Source organism: Plecotus auritus, assembly GCF_963455305.1.
Source record: "Plecotus auritus genome assembly, chromosome: 9".
NCBI classification, from domain to species: Eukaryota; Metazoa; Chordata; class Mammalia; order Chiroptera; family Vespertilionidae; genus Plecotus; species Plecotus auritus.
Genome location: NC_137783.1, coordinates 107041519 through 107064714, shown reverse-complemented (window position 1 = coordinate 107064714; position 23196 = coordinate 107041519). Strand labels below are relative to the sequence as shown.

The 23196-nt window shown below is 43.3% G+C and overlaps 1 protein-coding gene across 4 annotated transcripts in view; it reads left to right on the top strand.

The window, feature by feature from the left end:
• AAMDC (adipogenesis associated Mth938 domain containing) overlaps window positions 1-23196 on the top strand; it is a 32801-nt gene that overhangs the window by 8146 nt on the left and 1459 nt on the right. Inside the window, exons 3-5 of one of the 4 annotated variants that reach the window (XR_013959040.1) lie at window positions 14105-14200; window positions 14610-14642; window positions 16198-16436. Coding sequence is in view for 2 of the 4 variants with exons in the window: in XM_080641794.1 (XP_080497920.1) it covers window positions 14105-14200; window positions 14610-14642; window positions 16198-16338 (270 nt within the window). In the remaining 2 variants the exon portion in view is untranslated. Of the gene's footprint in view, window positions 1-14104; window positions 14201-14609; window positions 14643-16197; window positions 16533-20554; window positions 20807-23196 lie in introns of those variants that run through there. The other 3 variants (XR_013959041.1, XM_080641794.1, XM_080641795.1) reach the window with 3 other exon arrangements.

Below are 23196 nucleotides of genomic sequence, written 5' to 3'. Positions count from 1 at the left end.
GTTCAGTCGTTCATCTGGTTGTTTCGGTCTTGGTTTTTTATATATATTAGGATAGATTTCAGAGAGAGGAAGGAAGAGGAAGAGAGAGATAGAAATATCAGTGATGAGAGATCAGCTGCCTTCTGCACACCCCTTACTGGAGATTGAGCCTGCAACCTGGTCATGTGCCCTGACCAGGAATCAAACTGTGACCTCCTAGTTCATGGGTCGATGATCAGCCACTGAGCAACACTGGCTGGGCTGAATATAGAATTCTTGATAGCCCGTCTTTTTCTTTCATCACCTTGAATGTGCCATCCCACTGTTTTTTGGCCTCATTGGTTACTAATTAGAAATCAGCTGTCATTCTTATAAAGGTTTCTTGGACTTGACAAATTGCTTCTCTCTTACAGCTTTCAAAATTCTCTCTTTGTCTTTTACTTTGAACAATTTGACTGTGATAAGTTTTAGTGTGGCTTTCTTAGGGTTTATCCTACTTGGCATATACTGAGCTTTGTGGATGTGTACATAGTTGTTTTGTCATTAAATTTGGGGAGTGTCCAGCCAATATTTTTCAAATATTTTTCTTTCCCTTCTATCTCTCTCCTCTCTTGTGATTCCCATTATGAGCATAATGATATGTTTTGTGATGTTCCACAAGTCTTTGAGTCTCTCTAAGCATGTCCTCAGGTGAGGATTAAAAAAAAAATTATGACTACCTGGCCAGCGTGGCTCAATGGTTGAGCATCAATCTATGAACCAGGAGGTCACGGTTTGATTCCTGGTCAGGGCACATGCTCAGGTTGTCAGGCTCGATCCCCAGTGTGGGGCATGCAGGAGGCAGCTGGTCAATGATTCTCTCTCATCATTGATGTTTCTATCCCTCTCTCTTTCTCTTCCTCTCTGAAATAAATTATATATAGATATAGATATAGATATAGATATAGATATAGATATAGATATAGATTTTTTTTTTTAAAGAAGGGCCTGAAGTAGATGCAGGCCAGCAATGCCAAGGCCATGAGTGCACGTGCCAAGGCTATCAAGGCCCTGGTAAAGCCCAAGAACGTCAAGCCCAAAATCCCAAAGGGTGACATGACAGCTGCAAGCTCAATCCACTTGCCTACATTGCCCACCCCAAACTTGGGAAATGTGATCATTCCTACATCACCATGGGTCTCAGGCTCTGCTTGCTAAAGTCCAAGACTAAGGCTCAAACCAAGGCCCAGACTGTGGTTGCAGCTCAGCCTGAGGTTTCCAAAGGTGGCCAGGCCCCCGTGAAGGCTCCATAGTAGAGACCTCTGGCTACCGATGTGAGGAAGGAGGGACTGCTGTGACCCCTGGGCTGCAGTGTCCTCCTGTGCTGTTTGTACAGTAAACCTGAGGCAGTATCATCCAGTAAAAAAAAAAAAGAGAGAAAGAATCTTAGACATGAAACACTGATTTATAGATCAGTCCTGCTTAATACTCAATCCTTGAGAAAAATAAGTACCTGAGAGTGTTTTAGGGAGTTCTTACTACTTGGGACTGCTACTTTTGTTTATGCCATCAACTGATGGAGATATTATCTCTCGTTATTTTGTATGCTCTAAATACATGGTAGTTTTGTCATGCTTGTGGATCCAGCTGGAGCACCTCTGCTTCAAGCTGCAGTCTGCAAGCTGGCTGGGTGGGCTCTCCTCTCTCTGTCTCTAATCCTCCTTGGACCGCCGAGCTAGCCAGGATCTGTTCTTCTTGTGGTATATGAAGCTCACAAGCATAAGCCTCACTGAGCAATACATTTCAAGCCTTTGCTCACCCCAGGTTCGCCAACATCAATGGGGCATATAAGTATATTCTGCCCACAGTAAGAGGGCAAGAAGAGTAAATATTTGCTGAACACTCATCCAAACTGTCCAAATGGTCAGTCGCATGTTGAACATCTGCATATGAGTTGTGCCATTGGCAACTTAAACTCAACATATCCAAATGGACTTCATTTCCTTGTCCCTACCTCTCCACCCAGGTATCTAGGTCCTCTCTTGTGTTCTCTATCTTCATTAATGGTACTACTATCCACACAGGGAAACAGCAGAGACAATTTTTATTTCTCCTATCCACACAGGGAAACAGCAGAGACAATTTTTATTTCTCCATTTTTCTTCCCCACCACATCTAACAAAGTACCTTTGTTGATTCCACCTCAGCAAAGCCTCTCAAATGTATTTCCTCCTGCTGCCTCTGTTTTCTCTCCTGGACCATGGCACTGATCCCCCAGTGGTCGTCCTGCCTCTTAGTCTGCCTTTTGCATGTCTCTCTTCTGCTATAATTCCTAAAAGATAAAGTTGCTCATGTCTCTGCTCTGCTTAGAAAGCTCCAACGGCTTTTCATAGACTTCAAAATTAAATACGATAGTGTTCATGGCCATTTTTTATGATACAGTTCCAAATTAGCCTTTCATTCTCATCTCCTATATTTCATAACATGCATCTGAAGACCACACCAAATACTTATTGCCTTCCAAACCTACCATTATCTTTCATTTTGTATCTTTTGTGCCTTTGCTAAAACCATTTCCCTTACTTGGAATGACACACTCCCTTTTGAAATCTTATGTATCCTTCAATTCTTAGCATTCGTATTATCTCCTCTAAGAAGCACTTTCTCATAACCCTTGTGAGAATGAGCAGCTTACTCCCTCCTCAGTATTTCTGTAATACTTGCTGCCTCTATTATAGCACTTAGCACAGATTGCCTGTATTATAAAGAGTGTATTTATCTGTTGTCCTCACTAAGTCCTCAAGTTGTTAGTATTTCTCACTAAGTGGAGCGCTTCCTAAGGGTAAGAACTATGCATTTAGTCCAGAGCCTATAAAATAGGAGTTCAATATATTTTTGCTGTATTGAATTTTTCATTATAAATGTCATTAAACTAATTTTTAAAAAACCTTTTGTGACATTTCCTCTGAGGTAGGTTAATGTTTTTCTTTACTTATTAGTTTAAAAAGGGAAGGGGTAGGTTTTATAGTGATTAAACAATGGAAATATCAAAAAAAATGTATTATCTTTAACCAATGTCCTTGAAATGGTAATTGCTATTACCTCCCAATTCTCTATCCATGATTTTTAAGCAACTACTATATAACTGCTCAAATATAGCTTTTCCAGAGTCACACAAATAATATATTTTGGAATTAAGTTTTGAACCCTAGTCTTACTCTAAAGCCCATACTTTATAACTGTTTCATACTATCTTCACTCATTTCTCTCCTAAAGCAATTACTATCTTATTAGAGAAGATTCTTCTGTGTGGAAATATGCATAAATCACTCATTTATATATCCTTTTGTTAGGTTGAAAGTGGTCAGGATGGAAGATGTAAAACAAGGGTATTGTGGTCCCTGGTGGAGACCTGGCCAAAGTACAGCGGGCTGTGTACATGCTGAGCAACACCACAGCTATTGCTGAGGCCTGGGCTCGCCTGGACCACAAGTTTGATCTGATGTATGCCAAGCGTGCCTTTGTCCACTGGTATGTGGGTGAGGGCATGGAGGAAGGAGAGTTTTCTGAGGCCCGTGAGGACATGGCTGCCCTTGAGAAGGATTATGAGGAAGTTGGTGTGGATTCTGTTGAAGGAGAGGGTGAGGAAGAAGGAGAGGAATACTAATTCCTTTCAGCCCTGCAACATGTCATACTCAGAACTTCAGGTTCAACAGCTGACAGTCATTAAAGCTTTCTGGTTAGATTTTCTTCGCTTTTACCTGTAATCATGTCTGCCTTTTTTTCATGTATACCTGTATGATTTTCCCTTCATGTTTAAAAGTAAAGACATGGAGAAAGAAAAAATAAAAAAAATAAAATAAAACAAGTGTATTCAACAATGAAGATAAATATTTTTAAAGAGTGTAAAATTAAAAGAAAGCCAAACCAATAAACACCAACCCAGGAGAACTTTAAAGGACCTATGGAAACTTTATCCCAACTTTTAATTTTGAAAAATGTTAAACCTACAGCACAGCTGTATGAATAATACAGTAAATACCCATACAAACTTTAAGTCCTCAAGTTGTTAGCATTTTACCATATTCGTTTTTTCTCTCTAAATACACACACACTCACACACATTCACACACTCCTCCCCCAATCATTTGAGAGTAAATGGCAGATATCATATTTCAGCATTTCTCCCCTAAGGACATGACCATTCTCCTACATAGCTGTAATACCATCATCATAAATAAGGATATTATCATTAACACAGTATTATCTAATATACAGTCTATCTTCAAATTTCCTCAGAGTTCCAAAAATATCCTTTATGACTGTTGGTTTTGTGGGGTTTTTTTACACATAATGCAGGCATAAAGTGAAACACAATTCCCAGAGAGTCATACCGCCGACCAGACTAGAGGTTCTTGTGCTCCGGACAGTGTTACCTAAGGAAAGACAGATGAGTTGTTGCTAACCTCTCCGCTCTTGTGTTAGTTTGCTTTTGCTCTTGTTTTTATTCACCTTTCAGCCTGGTTGATGTGGGCAGCCTATACTGGACTCTTCTGTGTTAAACTTCTCACTCTTTTTTCTTAATTTTGAAAAATATTGAACATATTTAACAAATTTAAAAAAATAGAAAAGACACTTGTATACCATCAACCTGGACTCACCAACTGTTAACATTCTGCTACATTTGCTTGCTTGTCTCTCTGTGGCACTTTCTCTCTCAATAATGGTTTTTGTTGAATCATTTGAAAGTAAGTAGCATACATTGTGAAACTTGAACCCTAAATACTTTAGCATGTCTGTACTAAAACAAAAGTATCCTGCTATACATAATCACAGTATGACACTCAACATCTATATAACACTAAACACTATAAGAAACTCAACATTGAAATATTATTAAATAACATCTACTCCATGTCAAATTACAATTGTTCCAGTGAAATAAATGTCTTTTATAGCTGGCTTACTTTTCTAATCCAAGATATATTCATTTTGTTGTCATGTTTCTTTAGTCTCTTCCTTTAAAACCAGTTCTCCACATTTTTTTCCTCTTTTATGACACAGATGGTTTTGAAGTGTCTGGGACAGTTGTTTTGTAGATTAGTTCACAATTTAGATTTATCTGATTTTTTTCTATCATGATTAGATTCAAATTAATCTTTTTGGCAAAAATGTTCTTGTCATTGCCAAGACAGTCAATTATGGCTTCAGTACATTATATCTGGAGGCACATAAAGTCAGTTTGTTCAGTACCTGATGAGGTTGTTTGATCACTTGTTTAAGTTTGTACCTACCAGATTTCTCTATTGTAAAGATATATTTTCCCATTTGTAATCAGTACATAATCTGTAGAGTAATATTTTGAAACTTTGTGATTATCTTATTCCCCAGCAATCTTTCATCCAATGATTTTAGCATTAACTATTGATCCTTGCCTGAATTTATTATTACATTAGTGATTATAAAATGATTTTTTTAAAGGTTGGGGTTTTTTGTTTTGTTTTTAAAATATATATATATTTTTTTATTTCAGAGAGAAAGGGAGGGAGAGAGAATCATTGAGAAGCTGTCTCCTGCATGCCTCTGACTGGGGATCGAGACCCCAACCCAGGCATGTGCCCTTGACTGGAATTGAACTTGGGACCCTTCGGTCTACAGGCTGACGTTATATCTATTGCGCTAAACTGGCTAGGGCGAAAATGATGATTTTTTAAAAATATATTTTTATTGATTTCAGAGAGAAAGAGAGAGGGAGAGAGAGATAGAAACATCAATAATGAGAGAGAATCATCGGTTGGCTGCCTCCTGCACGCTCCACATTGGGGATCAAACCTGCAACCCGGGCATGTGGTGTCCTGACCGGGAATTGAACAGTGACCTCCTGGTTCACAGGTTGATGCTCAACCACTGAGCCATGCTGGCCAAGCCAAAATGGTGTTTTTTATAATTCTATCATTTCTTCTACATTCATTAGCTGGATTCTTCTGTGAAGAAGAGGTTTTCTTCTGACACTATCACCATTTTTATTATCACTATGGGCTCATGTTTTCTTTTTTAAATTTAGTATGTGCTATGTCTGAATGTTTGTTGTCTCCCACCAGAATTCGTATGTTAAAATCCTAATACCCAAAGATGATGTATTAGGAGGTGGGACCTTTGGGAGATGCTAGTCATGAGGGAGGAGCCCTCATGAATGAAATTAGTGCATTAGAAACGAGACTTCAGAAAGATCCCTTCCACCCTGTGAGGGCACAGTGTGAGGGGTCAGCTATGAACCAGGAAAAGGGGCCTCACCAAACTCAGCCTGCTGGCACCTTGACCTTGGACTTCCAGCCTTTAGAGCATGAAAAATAAATGTATGTTGTTTTATAAGCTACCCAGTTTGTGGTATTTCGTTGTAGCAGCCCAAAGAGAATAAGAACATGTTTTAATCTCTTACCATCTATACTAATAAAAGGGTAATATGCTAATTAGACCGGGAGACCTTCTAGACAAAGACAGGGGCTTGGCTGGCCTGCAAACTGCCCCCAAATAGCCCTCAGCCCCTCACCCAGGCCGGCCACACCCCCCAGTGGGGACCCTCATCCCAATGGGGGCATCGGCAGCCTACAAAGGGCCATCAGCCCCACGCCAGGGCCGGCCAAGCCCCCCATCTGGGACCCTTACCCTGATGGGAGCGTGGCCAGCCTACAAATGGCCATCAGCCCCCTCGCCCAGGGCAGCCATGCCCCCCCGCGGTGACCCTCACCCCGATGGGGGCGTGGCCAGCCTGTAAACGGCCATCAGTGCCCTTGCCCAGGCCGGCCCCGCCCCCCAATGGGACCCCCCACCCTTATCTGGGACCCCCTTCAGGGCAGACCAGCCAACCCCCGCCATGCACCAGGCCTCTATCTATACTAATAAAAGGGTAATATGCTAATTAGACCAGGAGACCTTCCGGACAAAGCCATGGTGGTGGGGCCAAGGCAGAGGCAGTTAAGGGTGATCAGGCCGGCAGGGGAGGGCAGTTGGGGGCAAGCAGGTTGGCAGGGGGAGCAGTTGGGGGTGAGGAGGCCGGCGGGGGGGGCAGATGGGGGTGAGCAGGCCTGCAGGTGGGGGCAGGTGGGGGAAAGCAGACTGGCAGGGGGAACAGTTGGGGGTGAGCAGGCCTGCAGGGGGGGCAGTTGGGGTGAGAAGGCTGGCAAGGGGGGCAGTTGGGGGCAATCAGTCCAGCATGGGCGGGCAGTTAGGGGTGATCAGGACGGAAGGGGGGGGCAGTTGGGGTTGATCGCACCAGCAGGCAGAGTGGTTAGGGGCGATCAGGCAGGCAGGCAGGTGAGCGGTTAGGAGCCAGCGGTCCTGGATTTCGAGAGGGATGTCTGACTGTCAGTTTAGGGCAGATTATTATCAATAATTTGATAATTTTGGTGTGTAAACTGGCAGTCGGACATCCTCCAAGGAGTCGCAGATTGGAGAGGGTGCAGGCCGGGCTGAGGGACACCCGCCCCCCCGTGCACGAATTTTGTGCACCGGGCCACTAGTCTATAATAATAAAAGCATAATATGCTAATTAGACCAGACGTCCTTCCAGATGAAGCCAGGGCTGCGAGGGAAGCCCGGGTCCTGGATGCCAGAGGGAAGCCTGTGCCGGCAGCTGGGGGAAGGAAGGCCTACTCTTGCATGAATTTCCTGCATCGGGCCTTTAGTAATTAATATTTTTTGAGGTTTAAATTGTCCCAAATTTAACCAGTGTTCTTGTGACACGTTCCCATCAGTTTTTTTACCACTGCATTGCTTTCTGGCATAATGAGATATATTTTTCCTGGGTTCAGCCATTTCTTCAGGGAGTCCTGGTTCCTTTTAGTGTGAAATGATATCTAGAAACCCAAGAGCTGGGTATTAGGTGGGCTCATTACTACTGAGATGTCACTACATCTAAGCCTTTCAGTATACAGAGCCAGAAAATTTGTGTGCTGTGTGTGTGTGTGTGTGTGTGTGTGTGTAATGAGTTCATAATAATACTTCTAGTTCAACCCAGCAGCCCCAGATGTTTTTCTCTGTGTTGTGCCACCATCTTCTTGAGCATTTGAGTGGTGGGAACAGGTTGGAGCCATGGCCAGAAGTCTAACTTAATGGAAGAAGAAAGAGAAGAAAAGCTCATGCTCAATGTTTCAAGGCTCAAACCTAGACGTGGCATCATTTCTTCTGCTCATATGCCGTTGAATTTTTATTGGTGATAGCATAGTCACATGTTCCACACCTAGCTGCACAGGAGCACAGAAAATGGAATCTAGCTGGGCAGCAGAAAAGGGGCAGAATGAATTTTGAAAGAACTAGCAGAATGCCACTATGAGATGTGAGGATAAGTTTGCGAATGGACTTTTGGAAATGATTTCCACTCTTCTAAACTAATAAAGAAGCACATTACTAGACCACACATCTGTTTTTAATGTTTTATTGATTGATTGATTGATTGATTGATTGATTAGAGAGAGAGAAACACTGATTTGTTGTTCCACTTATTTATATATTCATTGGTTGATTCTTTTGTATGTGACCTGACTGGGGATCAAACCCGCAATCTTGGTGTATCATGATAACACTCTACTTTGGTAATTTTGGTGTGTAAAATCTGTTTTCTTTGTAATCCTATACATTTTCTCTTAAGCTTTTTTCTCTTAAACTTTTCTGAGAAGGGAGCCATAAGCTCCACCAGATTGATTGCCAGAGTGGCCTATGGCACAAAAACAGATGCCTGCGCAGAGGCAGGAAGATCATTTAAGAGGCTGTTAATTCCCCAAGCGATAAAGAGAATGTGACTTGGGCAGTGTCCACAGGGACAGATTCCAGAGATCCTTTAACCTTCACTCACAGAACCCGTTTTTATCAGCAACACAACCAGATGACAGCTTTGCTTCTAACATTTATGCTCACTTCATTTTGGCAGGAGGAACTGCTTCCTTGAAAGTGTAATTTAGGAATGTTGTTTTTTTTTCAAATTTGATATAAAGTAGGGGGAAATGTCTAAGCCATATAGGATGCCACCTTATTGTTTAGCTGGTATAATGGGTACTAGCTGGACATTTCCCCAGAATTAATAGCTTCCCCCCAAGAAAACACAATAAGCTTTTACAACCTTACGACACCCTGTGATGTAAAGCCTCTTTAAAAAGAGGAACAGAGTTAGAGCCTTAGTGGTTTACCCCCAGGGACTGGAAGAAGCAGGGGAGGAGCTGGAGGCAGGTTGAGGACGCCTCAGTAGCAGGCCTCTGCACTAGGCTGTGAGTAATCGCCCGCCAACGCCTGGATCCACAGGCTGCTGCAGTGAGCATTCATTGCTCTGCACGTGACACCCTGGGCCTGCAATATAGCACACAGCAGCCGAATTTGTCACTTGAGTTTCATTGATTGGCAGCACTGATGGGCTGCTGCTGTCTCCAGTATCTGAATCTCCGGATGATTATGGTTTTGAACTCTCTTGACCTTTCACCCCCTTCCCACTCGCCTTGTTTCCTTATACTAGAATGTGAGCTCTTAGAGTCAGGGCATCATGGTGCTTCTCAAAATATGTGCTGTCCTTTGTTAAATGAAGGAATCATTCAATAATTGAGGTGGATGCATTTGCTTAAGGAAGGTGAAGCTTTCCAATCCTAATCTGTTAATTCTATTAAGTATTTACTTTGGTCATAGCTTCTGGAAAAAATGTTAGGTTCTTCATATCATCACTGTTTAGCGCAGGGTGGTTCTAGGATTGATCAGCTGTGGGAAAAAGGCATTTAATCCAATCCACTTACATTACTCTTACATTATTTAAGTACCGATTATTGTAATCAATAATATTGTAATCAGAAACAATATCCCCTTTTTTGTTTTGCCTTTTCAAAATTTATGAACCTAAATAACTTTATAGAATAAGAATTCAATCTCTCCTAACTGGGAAAGCTGAAGGCAGAGATACTCTTCAGAGACACCTGGGCACTAACCCTGCGGCCTCTCAAGATGAGGATGCGCCCTTGCTGCTGATCAGTTTGGTTCACTCTGAAATGCAGGTGTTCTAACTTAGAACACTCTTTGATATTCCCTAAACATAAGCTTATACAGTCTTAGTGTAAATTCGGTAGGAAGGTGCTGAGGAGGTAAGTCAGAATATAAAAGAGAGAGACTGGCTTTGTTATCAGCTCTGGAGCACTTGCTGACTAAGTGAAGAATGTCAGCAGCAGTTGCACACCCCGCGGAGAATCAAGAGACATGGAGAAAGCCAGCAGATAGGCTGCCTCTGCTCCTGCTTTGGAGCCACCTGCCTTCTGTTAAGTTTTGCTTCCGTGCCTAAATAAATCAGGAAGTATGTGGCTGTATGAGCTGTCTTCCTGCTTTATTTTTTATTTTACTTACTTGTTAATTTCCTGTTTATTTTGAAATAATTTTATTTTATTTTATTGTTAATATATTGTATTGCTTTTTTACAGAGAAGAAGGGGGAGGGACAGAGAGTTAGAAACATCGATGAGAGAGAAACATCGATCAGCTGCCTCCTGCACATCTCCCACTGGGGATGTGCCCGCAACCAAGGTACATGCCCTTGACCAGAATCAAACTGGGACCTTCCAGTCCACAGGCCAACGCTCTATCCACTGAGCCAAACCGGTTAGGGCAGTGGTCGGCAAAGCATGGCTCGTGAGCCATATGCGGCTCTTTGGCCCCTTGAGTGTGGCTCTTCCACAAAATACCATGTGTGGGAGCGCACGTACAGTGCGATTGAAACTTCGTGGCCCATGCACAGAAGTTGGTTTTCGACTCTCAAAAGAAATCTCAATCCTTGTACTGTTGATATTTGGCTCTGTTGACTAATGAGTTTGCCGACCACTGGGTTAGAGCATGAAATAATTTTAGACTTACAGAAAAGTTACAAGGATAGTACAAAGAATTCTCATTTTTACGCAGATCCAAATGTTCACACTTTTTCTTATTTTCTGTTATCATCCTCTCCATTGATATATTATTTTTGAACTGTTACAGATATTATACTCCTTTACTCCTAAATGTCTGTATGTATTTCCCCCAGAGAGCAAGGACATTCTCTTACATGATCGTAATACAATGATCAAAATCAGGAAATTAACATTGATACGATACTTAATATACAGATCTTATTAATATTTTGCCAATTAACCTAATACAGATGTCACATTTACTTGTCATATTAATGAAATAATATAGGATTTTTTTTATTATTTAGAGAATATTTGTTTCTGTGGGATCATATAGTTTTTTCTTTACTTTTTTAAATTCTCACTCAAGAATATGTTATTATTGATTTTAGAGAGAGAGGAAGAGAGAGAGAGAGAGAGAGAGAAACACTGATGTAAGCGAGAAACAATGATTGGTCGATTGGTTGCCTCCTGCACATGCCCTGATGGGAGCTGGGGATCGAACCTGCAACTCAGGTACGGGCCCTTAACTGGGAATCAAACCCGTCACCCTTTGGTTCACAGGCCGATGCTCTATCTTATCCTATCTAATAAAAGAGTAATATGCAAATTGACCGTACCTCCGCTACAACCACAAGCCACGCCCACCAGCTACGCCCATCAGCCAATCAGGAGGGAATATGCAATAAACCCAACCAAGATGGCTGCAGCCACAGAGAGCAGGAGGAAGGCTTGGGTTTCCCTGGCAATGGAGGAAGCCAAGCTTTCCGCCTGCCCTTGCCGGCCCAGGCCTCCACTCAATGCTACAAAGTTTCAATTATAGAAGATAAATAAACCCCAACAGAAATGGCAGCAGCCATGGACCTGGAGAGAGCAGGAGGCTAGGATTGCCCGCAGCGATGGAGGAAGCCAAGCTTCTGCAGCCCTGGCCTGCTTTGGCCTCCACTTAAGGCTACAAAGTTTCAATTATAGAAGATACATAAATCCCAACAGAAATGGCTGCCACCATGGAGCGAGCAGAAGGCTTGGCTCCACTCCAGGCTACAAAGTTTCAATTGTAGAAGATAAATAAATCCCAGATCCCAGGGCCTCTGCTTGGGTCGCCAGGGGGTGTGGCTGGCCTGCAAACCACCACAGGCCCCTCGCCCAGGCCACCCCACGCCCCAAGGGAACCCCCACCCTGATCCGGGACACCCTTCAGGACAAACCAGCTGGCCCCCACCCGTGCACCAGGCCTCTATCCTATCTAATAAAAGAGTAATATGCAGATTGACCATCACTCCAACACACAAGTTGGCTGCCCCCATGTGGTCAAAGATCCTGCCCCCATGTGGACACAAGATGGCCACCACAAGATGGCCAGCAGGGGAGGGCAGTTGGGAGGAACCAGGCCTGCAAGGGAGGGCAGTTGGGGGCGATCAAGCCTGCAGGGGAGGGCAGTTAGGGGTGACTCGGCCAGCAGAGGAGGGACGTTGGGGGTGACTGGGTCTGCAGGGAAGGGCAGTTGGGTGGGGGGACCCAAGCCTGCAGGGGAGAGCAGTTGGGGGATACCAGGCCTGCAGGGGAGGGCAGTTAGGGGTGACCAGGCCTGCAGGGGAGGGCAGTTAGGGGCAAACAGGCTGGCAGGGGAGCAGTTAGGCATCAATCAGGCTGGCAGGGGAGTGGTTAGGGGGTGATCAGGCTGGCAGGCAGAAGCGGTTAGGGGCAATCAGGAAGGCAAGCAGGTGAGCAGTTGCGAGCCAGCAGTCCTGGATTGTGAGAGGGATGTCCGACTGCCCATTTAGGCCCGATCCCACTGGCAGTCGGACATCCCACTGGGATCTGGCCTAAACGGGCAGTCGGACATCCCTTGAGGGGTCCCAGATTGGAGAGGGTGCAGGCTGGGCTGAGGGACACCCCCCCCATGTATGAATTTTGTGCACCGGGACTCTAGTTCTATCATAATAATCTAGTGTGGGATTCTTATGAAATCCTTCCACAGTCCAAATTTTGGCATCATGTCAAAGTGCTTTCTTCTCCCACCTCATCTCTTTCTATTCCCTCACCTGTCAGTTCCACTCCAGTCATACTCAACTACCTATTATTCACTGGGTTTTTCTTTCCTCTGAGCCTTTGTACATGCTATTCCCTTAACTTGGAATGCCTTCTTCCCTGATTTCCTTTAACTTCGCTAATTCCTGGTTGTCCGTTAGGTCTCGGTTTAAATGTCACCTCCTCTGGGATGCTTTCCCTGACCATCTGCCCCAACTCCCCTATTAGTACATGCAGACCCCAGGAAAAGCTCCAAGACTGAAAATTTATCTCCATAAGTGGAGAGCAGACAGGGACTGAAGAAAGAGCTGGTCACTCCAGTCTGGTAATTAATAGAGTTTATTAAGGGAAACTTACATAAAAGGTATGTCATGGGCAGCTGCAAGACAAAATGGATCCATGAGCTGCTTGGCAGGGCCAGAGAATTATATAGGATTTGGGGGAGAGTGGAGGGTGGAGGTTGAATAGTCACAGGTGTGTGAATGCCACCAGGTATGGGAAATTACATGCTTGTCCAGCTCAGGATAATGACCTGTTCCAGGAACTAGCACGTAGCAGGAGGCAAGAAAGGGGTGCTGATTTATGTCAGAAAGAATATCAATTACAGTCTTTAAGGGGAGTTGCAGAAAGCAACTCCCATTCTGGCCTTGGTCCAGGTTTTGGGACAGACAGCGGTCATGTCAGAGTCTCTCCTCCACACACCCCAGGTCTGACTTCAGTGCTCTTTCATTATGTTGTACACACCAGGAGCTTACTTCCTTGTAGCACTTGTAAAAACTATTTTAATTCCTTCTTAATCTGCTATATTTTGCACTAGACTTAGAGCTCCTTAAGGGCAGCAATTTATCATTTGTTATTCCCAGGGCCCAGAACAAAACATTTCTTCAGTGAATGAATGGGTGAATGAATGAATCCCACAAGAATGCCGATTATAAAGAAAGATTAAAAGAGCAGGTAGCTGGCCCTAGCTGGTTTGGTTCAGTGGATAGAGTGTCGGCCTATGGACTGAAGGGTTCCGGGTTTGATTTCGGTCAAGGGCACATGCCCAGGTTGTGCGCTTGGTCCCCAGTAGGGGGCGTGCAGGAGGCAGCCAATCAATGATTCTCATCATTGATGTTTCAAACTCTCCTCCCTTCCTCTCTGAAATCAATGAAAATATTTTTTTAAAAAAGAACAGGTAACTGGTATACTTTTTCTTTTCTCACCCAGCATTCTCCTGGTGTGCAGCCTGCAGATGTGGAGGAAGTTGTTAAGAAGGGTGTGCAGACACTTGTGATTGGCCGAGGGATGAGTGAGGCCTTGAAGGTAGGTCTTTGTGAACACAATGTCCTGAGGACAGAGGCTGATCTCTTGGACCTTTACCTTAGAGATATGTCCTTGTTAGGGGTTCATTTCTATATATCATGCACCCTCATATTGCTGATGAGCTAGTGGATGTCCCAGGATAAAATAATGGCTGCATACTACTCTCCTCATCAAGGGGGGGCTCTCTGTCTCTACCTAACCCTGGACCTGTATTGCTTCAAGTATATCTCAGAAAGTTCTCAATCTTAGTATTTCTCAAGCTCTACAACTATTAACATTTGGTTCTTTAGATTTTTATAGAACTTTATATTTTATAATAGATTTTCTAATACTTTCTCTCTTCTTAGATGCATTCAAATTATGTTTTCTCTCTTTATGAAAAAAATATTTATTTTAATTTTACTTACAGGAAAGATTCAATGCCGAAATGCGGAAGGAAAAGGTGAAAGATTTGCCCTCTCCAGTCTTCACACTTGGGCACACTGCTCCAATTTTCTAAGCATCTGCAAATATATACACACTTACATATATGTGATATAGGTATACATGAACATACTTACAGCAATTTTTACACAAATAGGGTCACACTATACATATTGCTCTGTAACATTTTATTCACTTACATTATTACATTATGGACAGCCTTTCACATAAGTATATAGAGATCTACCTTATTCTTTCCTTTAGATAGGTGTTCTAAAATCCAGCTTCCTGATGAAGGTGCCCTTTATTTATTTACTAGAGGCCCAGGGCATGAAATTCATGCATGGGTAGGGTCCCTCGGCCTGGCCAGCAATCAGGGCCTATCGGGGCATTCCGGCTGCTGGCCTGGGCCTTCCTTCCAGCTGTAGGCCAGGGCCTCCCTTCCCCAGCTGCCAGCTGCTGGCTGCCGGCCAGGGCCTCCCTTTGTTCCGCCCCATCCCTTGGTGGTCAGCACATGTCATAGTGAGTGATCGGTCTCCCATTCGAACTCCTGCAGGGACAATTTGTATATTAGGCATATATATATATAATTTTCAGTTTAACCTAGTTTTTTCCTTGTTAAGATAATTCCTATTATAAAGCTACTGTTATTATAAAATTGTTCATATAGAAAACATCCAGGACAAGCCAGAGTTGAAAATATCTAATAGCTGCCACTATTGAGAAACTTATATAAATTCATTTATAAATATTTATTTAGCACCTTCTATAGGTTAGAAACTATTCTAGGCACTGGGGACAGCAAGATAAGACAAAACAAGGTTCATGACCCTCAAGCATCATAAAAGAGTATACAATTTCTGATCATAATAAATTCTGTGAAGAAGGTGTTGACTTCTGAGGGGCTCCTCTCAATGGGGTGGTCAGGAGGCCTTTCTGAGAAGACATTTGAATTGCAGTATGCATACACTAGTTAACTTCATCCTCACACTAACCCTGTGATGTATCATTATCTCATTTTACAGGGGAGGAAATTGGGGTTGAGAGGCTCTAAATAGTTGGCTTAAGATCTCTTGGTTGGTACATGGCAAAGTTAGAATTTAGGCTTAGGTTGGACTGACTAAAACATTTAACATTTACATAGTTTGGGTCTGCACCATGCCAGGCATTTTATATACCTTCACTAAATTAGTTCTCATACCAACCCTGGAAGCAAGGTATTATTATTCCTATTTCCATACAAAGAAACAAAGGCTCAACGAATTTAATTCACTTAGCCAAGGTCACACTGCTAGCAAGGACTCTAAAATCAGTGCTTTTTCCATTTCATCTGATTTTTTTTTTTCATCATCTGAGATTTATGCATACATATCATGATACTGATGTCAACTTCTTAGAAAGCCTTTTTAACTCCCTGGGGCTCATGGCCAAATTTTTTGGACCAGTGACATTCTGGGTGATTGAGGAGCGACACTTGTCCCTATCTAATTCTCTAGATTATACTTGCTTCACGGCAGAAAGGAAACCCTGGGGACCTTCCCCCACCACTTACTCATCTTTTTCCTTCTTCCCAGGTGCCCCCATCAACCCTGGAGTACCTTGAGAAACAAGGCATTGATGTACGAGTACTCCAGACAGAGAAGGCCGTAAAGGAGTACAATGCCTTGGCTGCCCAAGGTGTCAGGGTCGGAGGGGTCTTCCATTCCACCTGCTGATGAAGCTTTAAAACAAATCACTGTCCTGGCCAATATGGCTCAGTTGGTTGGAGCATCATCTGTGCACCAGAAGGTTGTGGGTTCAATCCCCAGTTGGGGTGAGTGTGGGAGGCAACTGATTGATCAATATCTCTCTCTTACACTGATGTTTCTCTCTCACTCTCCTCTCTCTTTCTCTCTCTTCCTTCTTCTCTAAAATAAAATTTAAAAATAAATAAAATAAATCACTAAGCAATAATGCCTGTGACTACCACTCTTACCACTCTTACCACTCTTCACGCCAGCCTCCCCAAGCATTATTTTTAATTTTTTTATTGATTTCAGAGAGGGAGGGAGAGGGAGAGGGAGAGAGAAACATTATTGATCAGCTGCCTCCTGCATGCTGCACACTGGAGATTGAACCCGCAACCTGAGCATGTGCCCTTGACTGGAATCAAACCCATGACCCTTCAATCCGAATGCCAATGTTCTATCCACTGAACTGTGCTTTTTATTTTTTAAAAAAATATATATATTTTATTGATATTTCACAGAGAGGAAGGGAGAGGGATAGAGAGCTAGAAACATCGATGAGAGAGAAACATCGATCAGCTGCCTCCTGCACACCTCCCACTGAGGATGTGCCCGCAACCAAGGTACATGCCCTTGACCGGAATCGAACCTGGGACCCTTCAGTCCGCAGGCCGACGCTCTATCCACTGAGCCAAACCGGTTTCGGCTAAAAATATATTTTTACTGATTTCAGAGAGGAAGGGAGAGGGGGAGAGAGAGAGAGAAACATCAATGATGAGAGAGAATTATTGATTGGCTGCCTCCTGCACACCCCCTACTGGGGTTTGAGCCGCAACCTGGGTGCATGCCCCCACCAGGAATCGAACCATGACCTCCTGGTTCATAGGTCAATGCTTAATCACTGAGCCACGGTGGTTGGGTGTCAAGCATTTTTGAACAGCTGCTCATGCCAGGTCCTGAACTAGGAAGGCTTTGGGATGCATGGATAACTAAGGCAAGGTTCCTGTCCTTAGTAGGGGAGGGAGACACTGAAAGTCAGGAGAAGAGATGGACAGTTATCAAAGTTTAATAAAATGGTGTTAGGCCAGTTTGAGAAAATAAAGGCAAAAATAAAGGAAAAAAGTTTTCCTTTGAAGGACAAAGAAAAACTTCAGTGCATTAAAATCACATTGCAATTGATGCCTTGGAATGTTTAGCCATCAGGTCAACCAGTATTTATCAAGTATCTTATATGCCGGCACTGCTATAGACTCCTGAGAAACATCATTAAAAGTCTTGTCTTCATGAGACTTATATTCTAGAGGGGAAAATAAACAAGTAAATGAATAAATGCATAATGTAAGAAGACTCTGTTGAGAAGAAAATAAAGCAGGATAAGAAGATAGGTATGACTGGGGCTAGTTCAGATATGTGGTCAAGGGAAGTCTCTTTGAGCCATTGGCAGAACCTTGAATTAATTCAGAGCACTTCAGTAACAGGAACTATGTCCTGATAAAACCAAACAACCAAGAGGTCCCAGCTGCCTGTCACTACTTGAGCCCATTAAGCAGAGACAGGTTTGAATCATATATGAGCATTTATTCCAATAATGCTAGCAGTATGGGAGAGAGGAGGTCACTCACAAAAACCTGCTCTGCACCCCTCAGTCCCCCATATAGCAGCAGCTTATATTGGGTAGAACAAAGATTACACGGGAAAGTAGGCAAAAGGAATAAGAATGATTATAATGGTTACAGGTTATGGCAATGCGGGAGGGACTCCATTGTTTGGGCAACAAGGTTGCTAATCTTTCCATGATAAAATGGGAATGGGCCGGATTCCAAGGTTGACTCCCAAATCCAAGGTTGACTCCCAGGTCCTGGGGCGTACAACCCCCAGCCAGGTTAGAAAGTGGTTTCTTGATTCAGAACAAAACGATCATGGTTAAGAGAGCATGATTAATATTCCTTATTAGAGGCCCGATGCATGGTAGGTCCCTTGGCCTGGCCTGCTTTCAGGCAGAAACTGGCTCTCCAACATCCTCGCCACCCTCCCAGGGGTCCCGGATTGCCAGAGGGTGCAATCCTGGGTTCAGCAACCTCAGTACTTGGAATTCTGGCTAGGAAGGAATTCAGAGCAAGACCCAAACTATAAGAGAACATTTATTTGGCAAATTAGAGAGGTAGAAGAAGTAATTCCTAGAATGAATGGGTTTAGGAAGCAAGTTATGGAGCTTGCAAGTGAGGAAGCTAATGGTAATGTGCCTGGGGCAGGGAGGGGAAAGGGCAAGGGAAGGGAAAAGCTACAGGGTCCTCCCTCCTAAGGATTTTAAAGGCAGAGATTTTAGGGGAGGTGCCAGGAAGAGATCTTAATAGAATATTCAGGGTTGTGGTCTCCACTGATAGGCCAGCACCAGGACAGGGGATCATTATTCCAAGCAGCTGATCCTGACGTGAGCTGTGGCTGGTTTTGTTGCTTATCTGGGCCTGGAGCTGAAATACAACTGAGGCCTAGATGTTATCTCTAGGGAAGAAAGGTCAGGGAGTCCAAACCTCAGGACCAGCGATATGCTAGGGGAGGAAAGGTTACCCTGGGGTGAGGCTTTCCACCCTGCTGACCTGTACCTGGCTCATCGTCCTTGCTCTGCTCACACCTAACTGCCTGCCACTGTTCTAACTAAACCTAAGGCTCTTTAGACAGTTCTCCCTGGGTCTCCTTCTCCCTCAGTTTGAAATGATGGGGCTGGACTAGGTGACCTTTATAAAGCTTTAGAATGGACAGATAGGACTAGAATGTTATGAGCATCACCTTATTTTTCATTTGTCCGTCCCTCCCCGCTCCCCTACCCCGGAAGGGTTACAAGTGAGAGATTTGGTGTCAAATAGATTTGACATTGAACTGTGGCTTTCTGCCATTCAGTGATTGGGCACTTATTCAATCCTTAGAATTAGACTGTTCTCATCTGTTAGACAGGGGTAATATTAGTACCTGGAGTTATTGTATTAAATGGATAATTCTTAGAAAGTCTTTGCACACTGCCTGGCATGTGGTAAGGACTCAATAAATTGAAGCCATTATTGTCATTATCTTTCTATTAATGGGGCTACTGTGTAAAGCCAGTTCATTTCATTTTATGGAGCCCAAAGGAACTATCTAATCTCTCTCATTTATTCAGTAATTCTCTTTCATGCCCATTTACTAAAAGTCTCTTACTAATTTTCTTATGACCAGTTATTGCTGGGGTACTGGAATTAAGTTGGTTATAGTCTTACCCTCAGGAGTTATGTGATAGAGACAAACAGACAACAAAGATTCAGTGTGTTAACATTATAATAGTTACAAGGGCCAGAGATGGCATAAAGGATGGACTCGTGGTCGGCAAACTGCGGCTCGTGAGCCACATGCGGCTCTTTGGCCCCTTGAGTGTGGCTCTTCCACAAAATACCACGTGCAGGCACGCACGTACAGTGTGATTGAAACTTCGTGGCCCATGCGCAGAAGTCGGTTTTCGGCTCAAATGAAATTTCAATCGTTGTACTGTTGATATTTGGCTCTGTTGTCTAATGAGTTTGCCGACCACTGGACTAACTTCCTACCAGGATGGAAAGAAAATTAGGGAAGACTTCACTAAGGACATAACACAAGCTGAGTTTTAAAGGAGAAGATATTCTTTTATTTACCAAATAAATATTTGGCAAGTCTTCAACTAGACAATTACCAGACATGGCATTTGTCACAGCCATAACCAGAATTGCTCCACCACACTCCTGGTTAATTAGTTTCTCTCCATCTAAACGAAATATGTGCCTACCTGAAAGCCCATCATTAAAGTTACCCTTTTAGTTTAAGACACTGTGTCTGTAAAAGTCTCCTATTGTAGTGCACCTTACCTGGGTGAGAGGAAACACGTAAGACCCACTGCTGTGTCTTCATCTCTTTCTACCATACACCTCGGGAGGCTATAGGAGTGAGATCCTCACACACCTAACACCCAACCTGGAGGTCCGGGAAGGTCCTGCTCAGTCCCTTTTCTGCCAAAACCAGGCATTTGCTAGAGGACAGGAATTTTCTAGATCTCAGTTCCCTCAGCTCATAAAGCCAGGCACATATATAGCTAGGATGTTTGATAAAATTCAGAGTGATTTTCTATTGATGCAATCAAATTTTTCTTTTTTTTTTTTTGGTCAAATATAAGGTGAGACAGCTCCAGTGGGTGCTGAATTAGGCGTGGGTGTAATCAGTGTCCTGTGAGTTGTCTCCACATTAAAGAGAACTTGGTACAAATTCTTCTGAAGACACAGAAGATCTGGAAGTGAGGTTATTAAACCTTATATAAACCTGCTAATAAATAGCTCCCACTTCTGAATCTGCTCTTCATGGTCAGTGCTAGAAATGTGCAGAACCTGGAGAGAAGTTCTTTACTTAGTCCGTGTCTTAATTATTAAACCCTTTCATTCAACCTGTAGGTTGCACAGCCCTCACTGCTCACTTTTAATTTCTTCTTGCTTGAGTGGTTTCTAAGAGAAGTCTACCAAGTGCTAGGTATGTATCTTTCTTCCCCATAATTCTGGTTTGCTGAAGTCAATCATGTCAAAGCCAAATGTAAAATCCTCCCAGAAACTATAATCTCAGGCCTGGCTTTTGCAGGCATGCCATCCTGAAATTTGCTCTGGATTCTTGTATTCATTCATTCTTTCCTTGCCTGGCATGTGCCAGGAGCTGTGCTGGGGATATAATATAGACATCCTTACTATCCAGGTACTCACTAGTTGGAAGAAAGAGACATATAAATACACAGCGATGATGCAGAAGTTGCAAACTGACACAAATGTATCTGGAGATGTGTTTTGTTTGTTGCAATTTTAACATTTGCTTTAATAAACAAGATTTTTTAAGTTGGGTTTTTACATGAAAATACAGACTGGCTTTTCTGTAAGAACTGGAAGATCTGATACCACCAGGCCCACACTTACAAACAACTGAGTGGTGCTGAATAGCAACTGCCTCTCGGATTCTTCAGTCTCTCTTCTCTTCCCCTAAGCCTCTTGACTCCTTTTCCCCCACTTCCTTTTTGGGGGTTTGTTGTGAATATAAAATAAATACTACGACTGAAGAATGTACAGGTGGGAACAAAGAAGCAATCCACCAGGCCTGCAGGAGACACAGAGGTTCTAGAATGAGGCTCAGCCCTGAAAAACGAGAGGAAAGGAACCACAGGAGACAATTTGAAGACACATTCCAGGGCTCAGCAGGTCAAAGGTCTGAGGTGAGAGAAAGCATGGTGGGCGCTGAAAACAGCGGCCGGTAATTACAGCTGGAGAAGTACAGAGAAATGTCTGGGACAGGGAGGATGTGGCTGGAGAAGACAGACGGGCCTGAAGATCCTTCAAGGATAGTTTAGACTTTATGCTGGGACCAGAAGTCCACTTAAAGGGTTTTAAGCAGAGGAATGGTGTGATGAGGTCTGGGTTTCAGAAAGATTGCTCTGACAGCTGTGTGAAGAATGGGCTGAAGGGGTAAGATTGTGACAAGGAGATCATTAAAGCCAATGCTACATTTTAGGAGACATGCTGGTGGCCTGCATCAGGATAGAAATAGTAGAGTGAGAAGGAGATTGAGTCAAGATACATTTCCGGAATAGAATCTGAAGGACTTGACAACTATTTTTCTAGGAGGGGTGAGGAAGGAGTCCAAAGTGACACAGGGGTTTCTGGCTTTGACTGCCAGGTGCAGCGCAGACTGGCAGAGGCAGAATAATAGACTCCTTTGATGAAAACCAGAGTGGACCCAAATCAGGAGGCCTGGGTTTCGGCCTCGGCCTCAGCACTAACTCAGTCTCTCTGGGCTTGCACTTCATTGAAAAAACAAAGGCACCACACCAGTGATCTTTATGCTCCCTTCTGTCTTTGTAGTATGTATGTCATTATTTCACTTCAATGAAAAGGTGTGGAATCAGATGCAGAAATGTCAAGATTCTCATTTCACAGAACATGAGAATTCAGGGTAAAAGGAATTTAAAAGATTGAGCCCAACCTTTCATATATTTGAATTCCTTTGGAACAAACTTGTCAGGAGCTTGTTCAACCTCTGCTTGAACACATCAGCATGGAGAATCCCTTATCTCCTAATGCAGCCCATTCAATGTTTACAGTTTTAAAACACTTATCCTGATACTAAGCCAAAATCGGCCCCTCAGAATAGCTCCATCTTTGGTGAAAAAAAATACTATATTTTGTTTTTTTAAGACCCAAAATCAAGGAGAAAGATATTACCTCAAAGCCTCAGTTTCCCCACCTGTAAAAGGATTTTTATATAACCTGGAAGGATTTTTATAAAAGGAGTACTATATTTGAAAAGAATCCAACATATTCTTTCCTTCGAAGGCTATCGCTATGGCATAAGGGGCTCAGTCAGCAGCCATGGGTCTTAATGTTGCTGTTCATGCTCCAATCCACAATCATCATTAGATGCTTGTGTCAGGGCCATGGTATTATTCAGCCTGGCGTCACGCTTCATTTTATCTCCAAGGCATGCACTCTTTTCAGGGCATCTATTGTTGTCACACAAGAGCCTACTGATGGCACATCCTTGAGATGTGCACAATAGGCGAGCACATTAGGAAGTCAGCTCCCTAGAGATGATCTTTCTTCCCTCAGACCGTCTACAATGATTATGACCTCCTGGAGCCAGACTGCCTGGGTTCAGATTCCAGCTCTGTCCTTTACTAGCTGTGTAACCTCTGCAGTTATTTACTTCTCTGAATTTCAATGGCTTTTATCAAATGAAGAGAATAGTACCTGCTTCATAGGGCGGTTGTGAGGGTTAAATGAGTTAACTCATGTACAGGCTTAAACACTGCCGGGCACA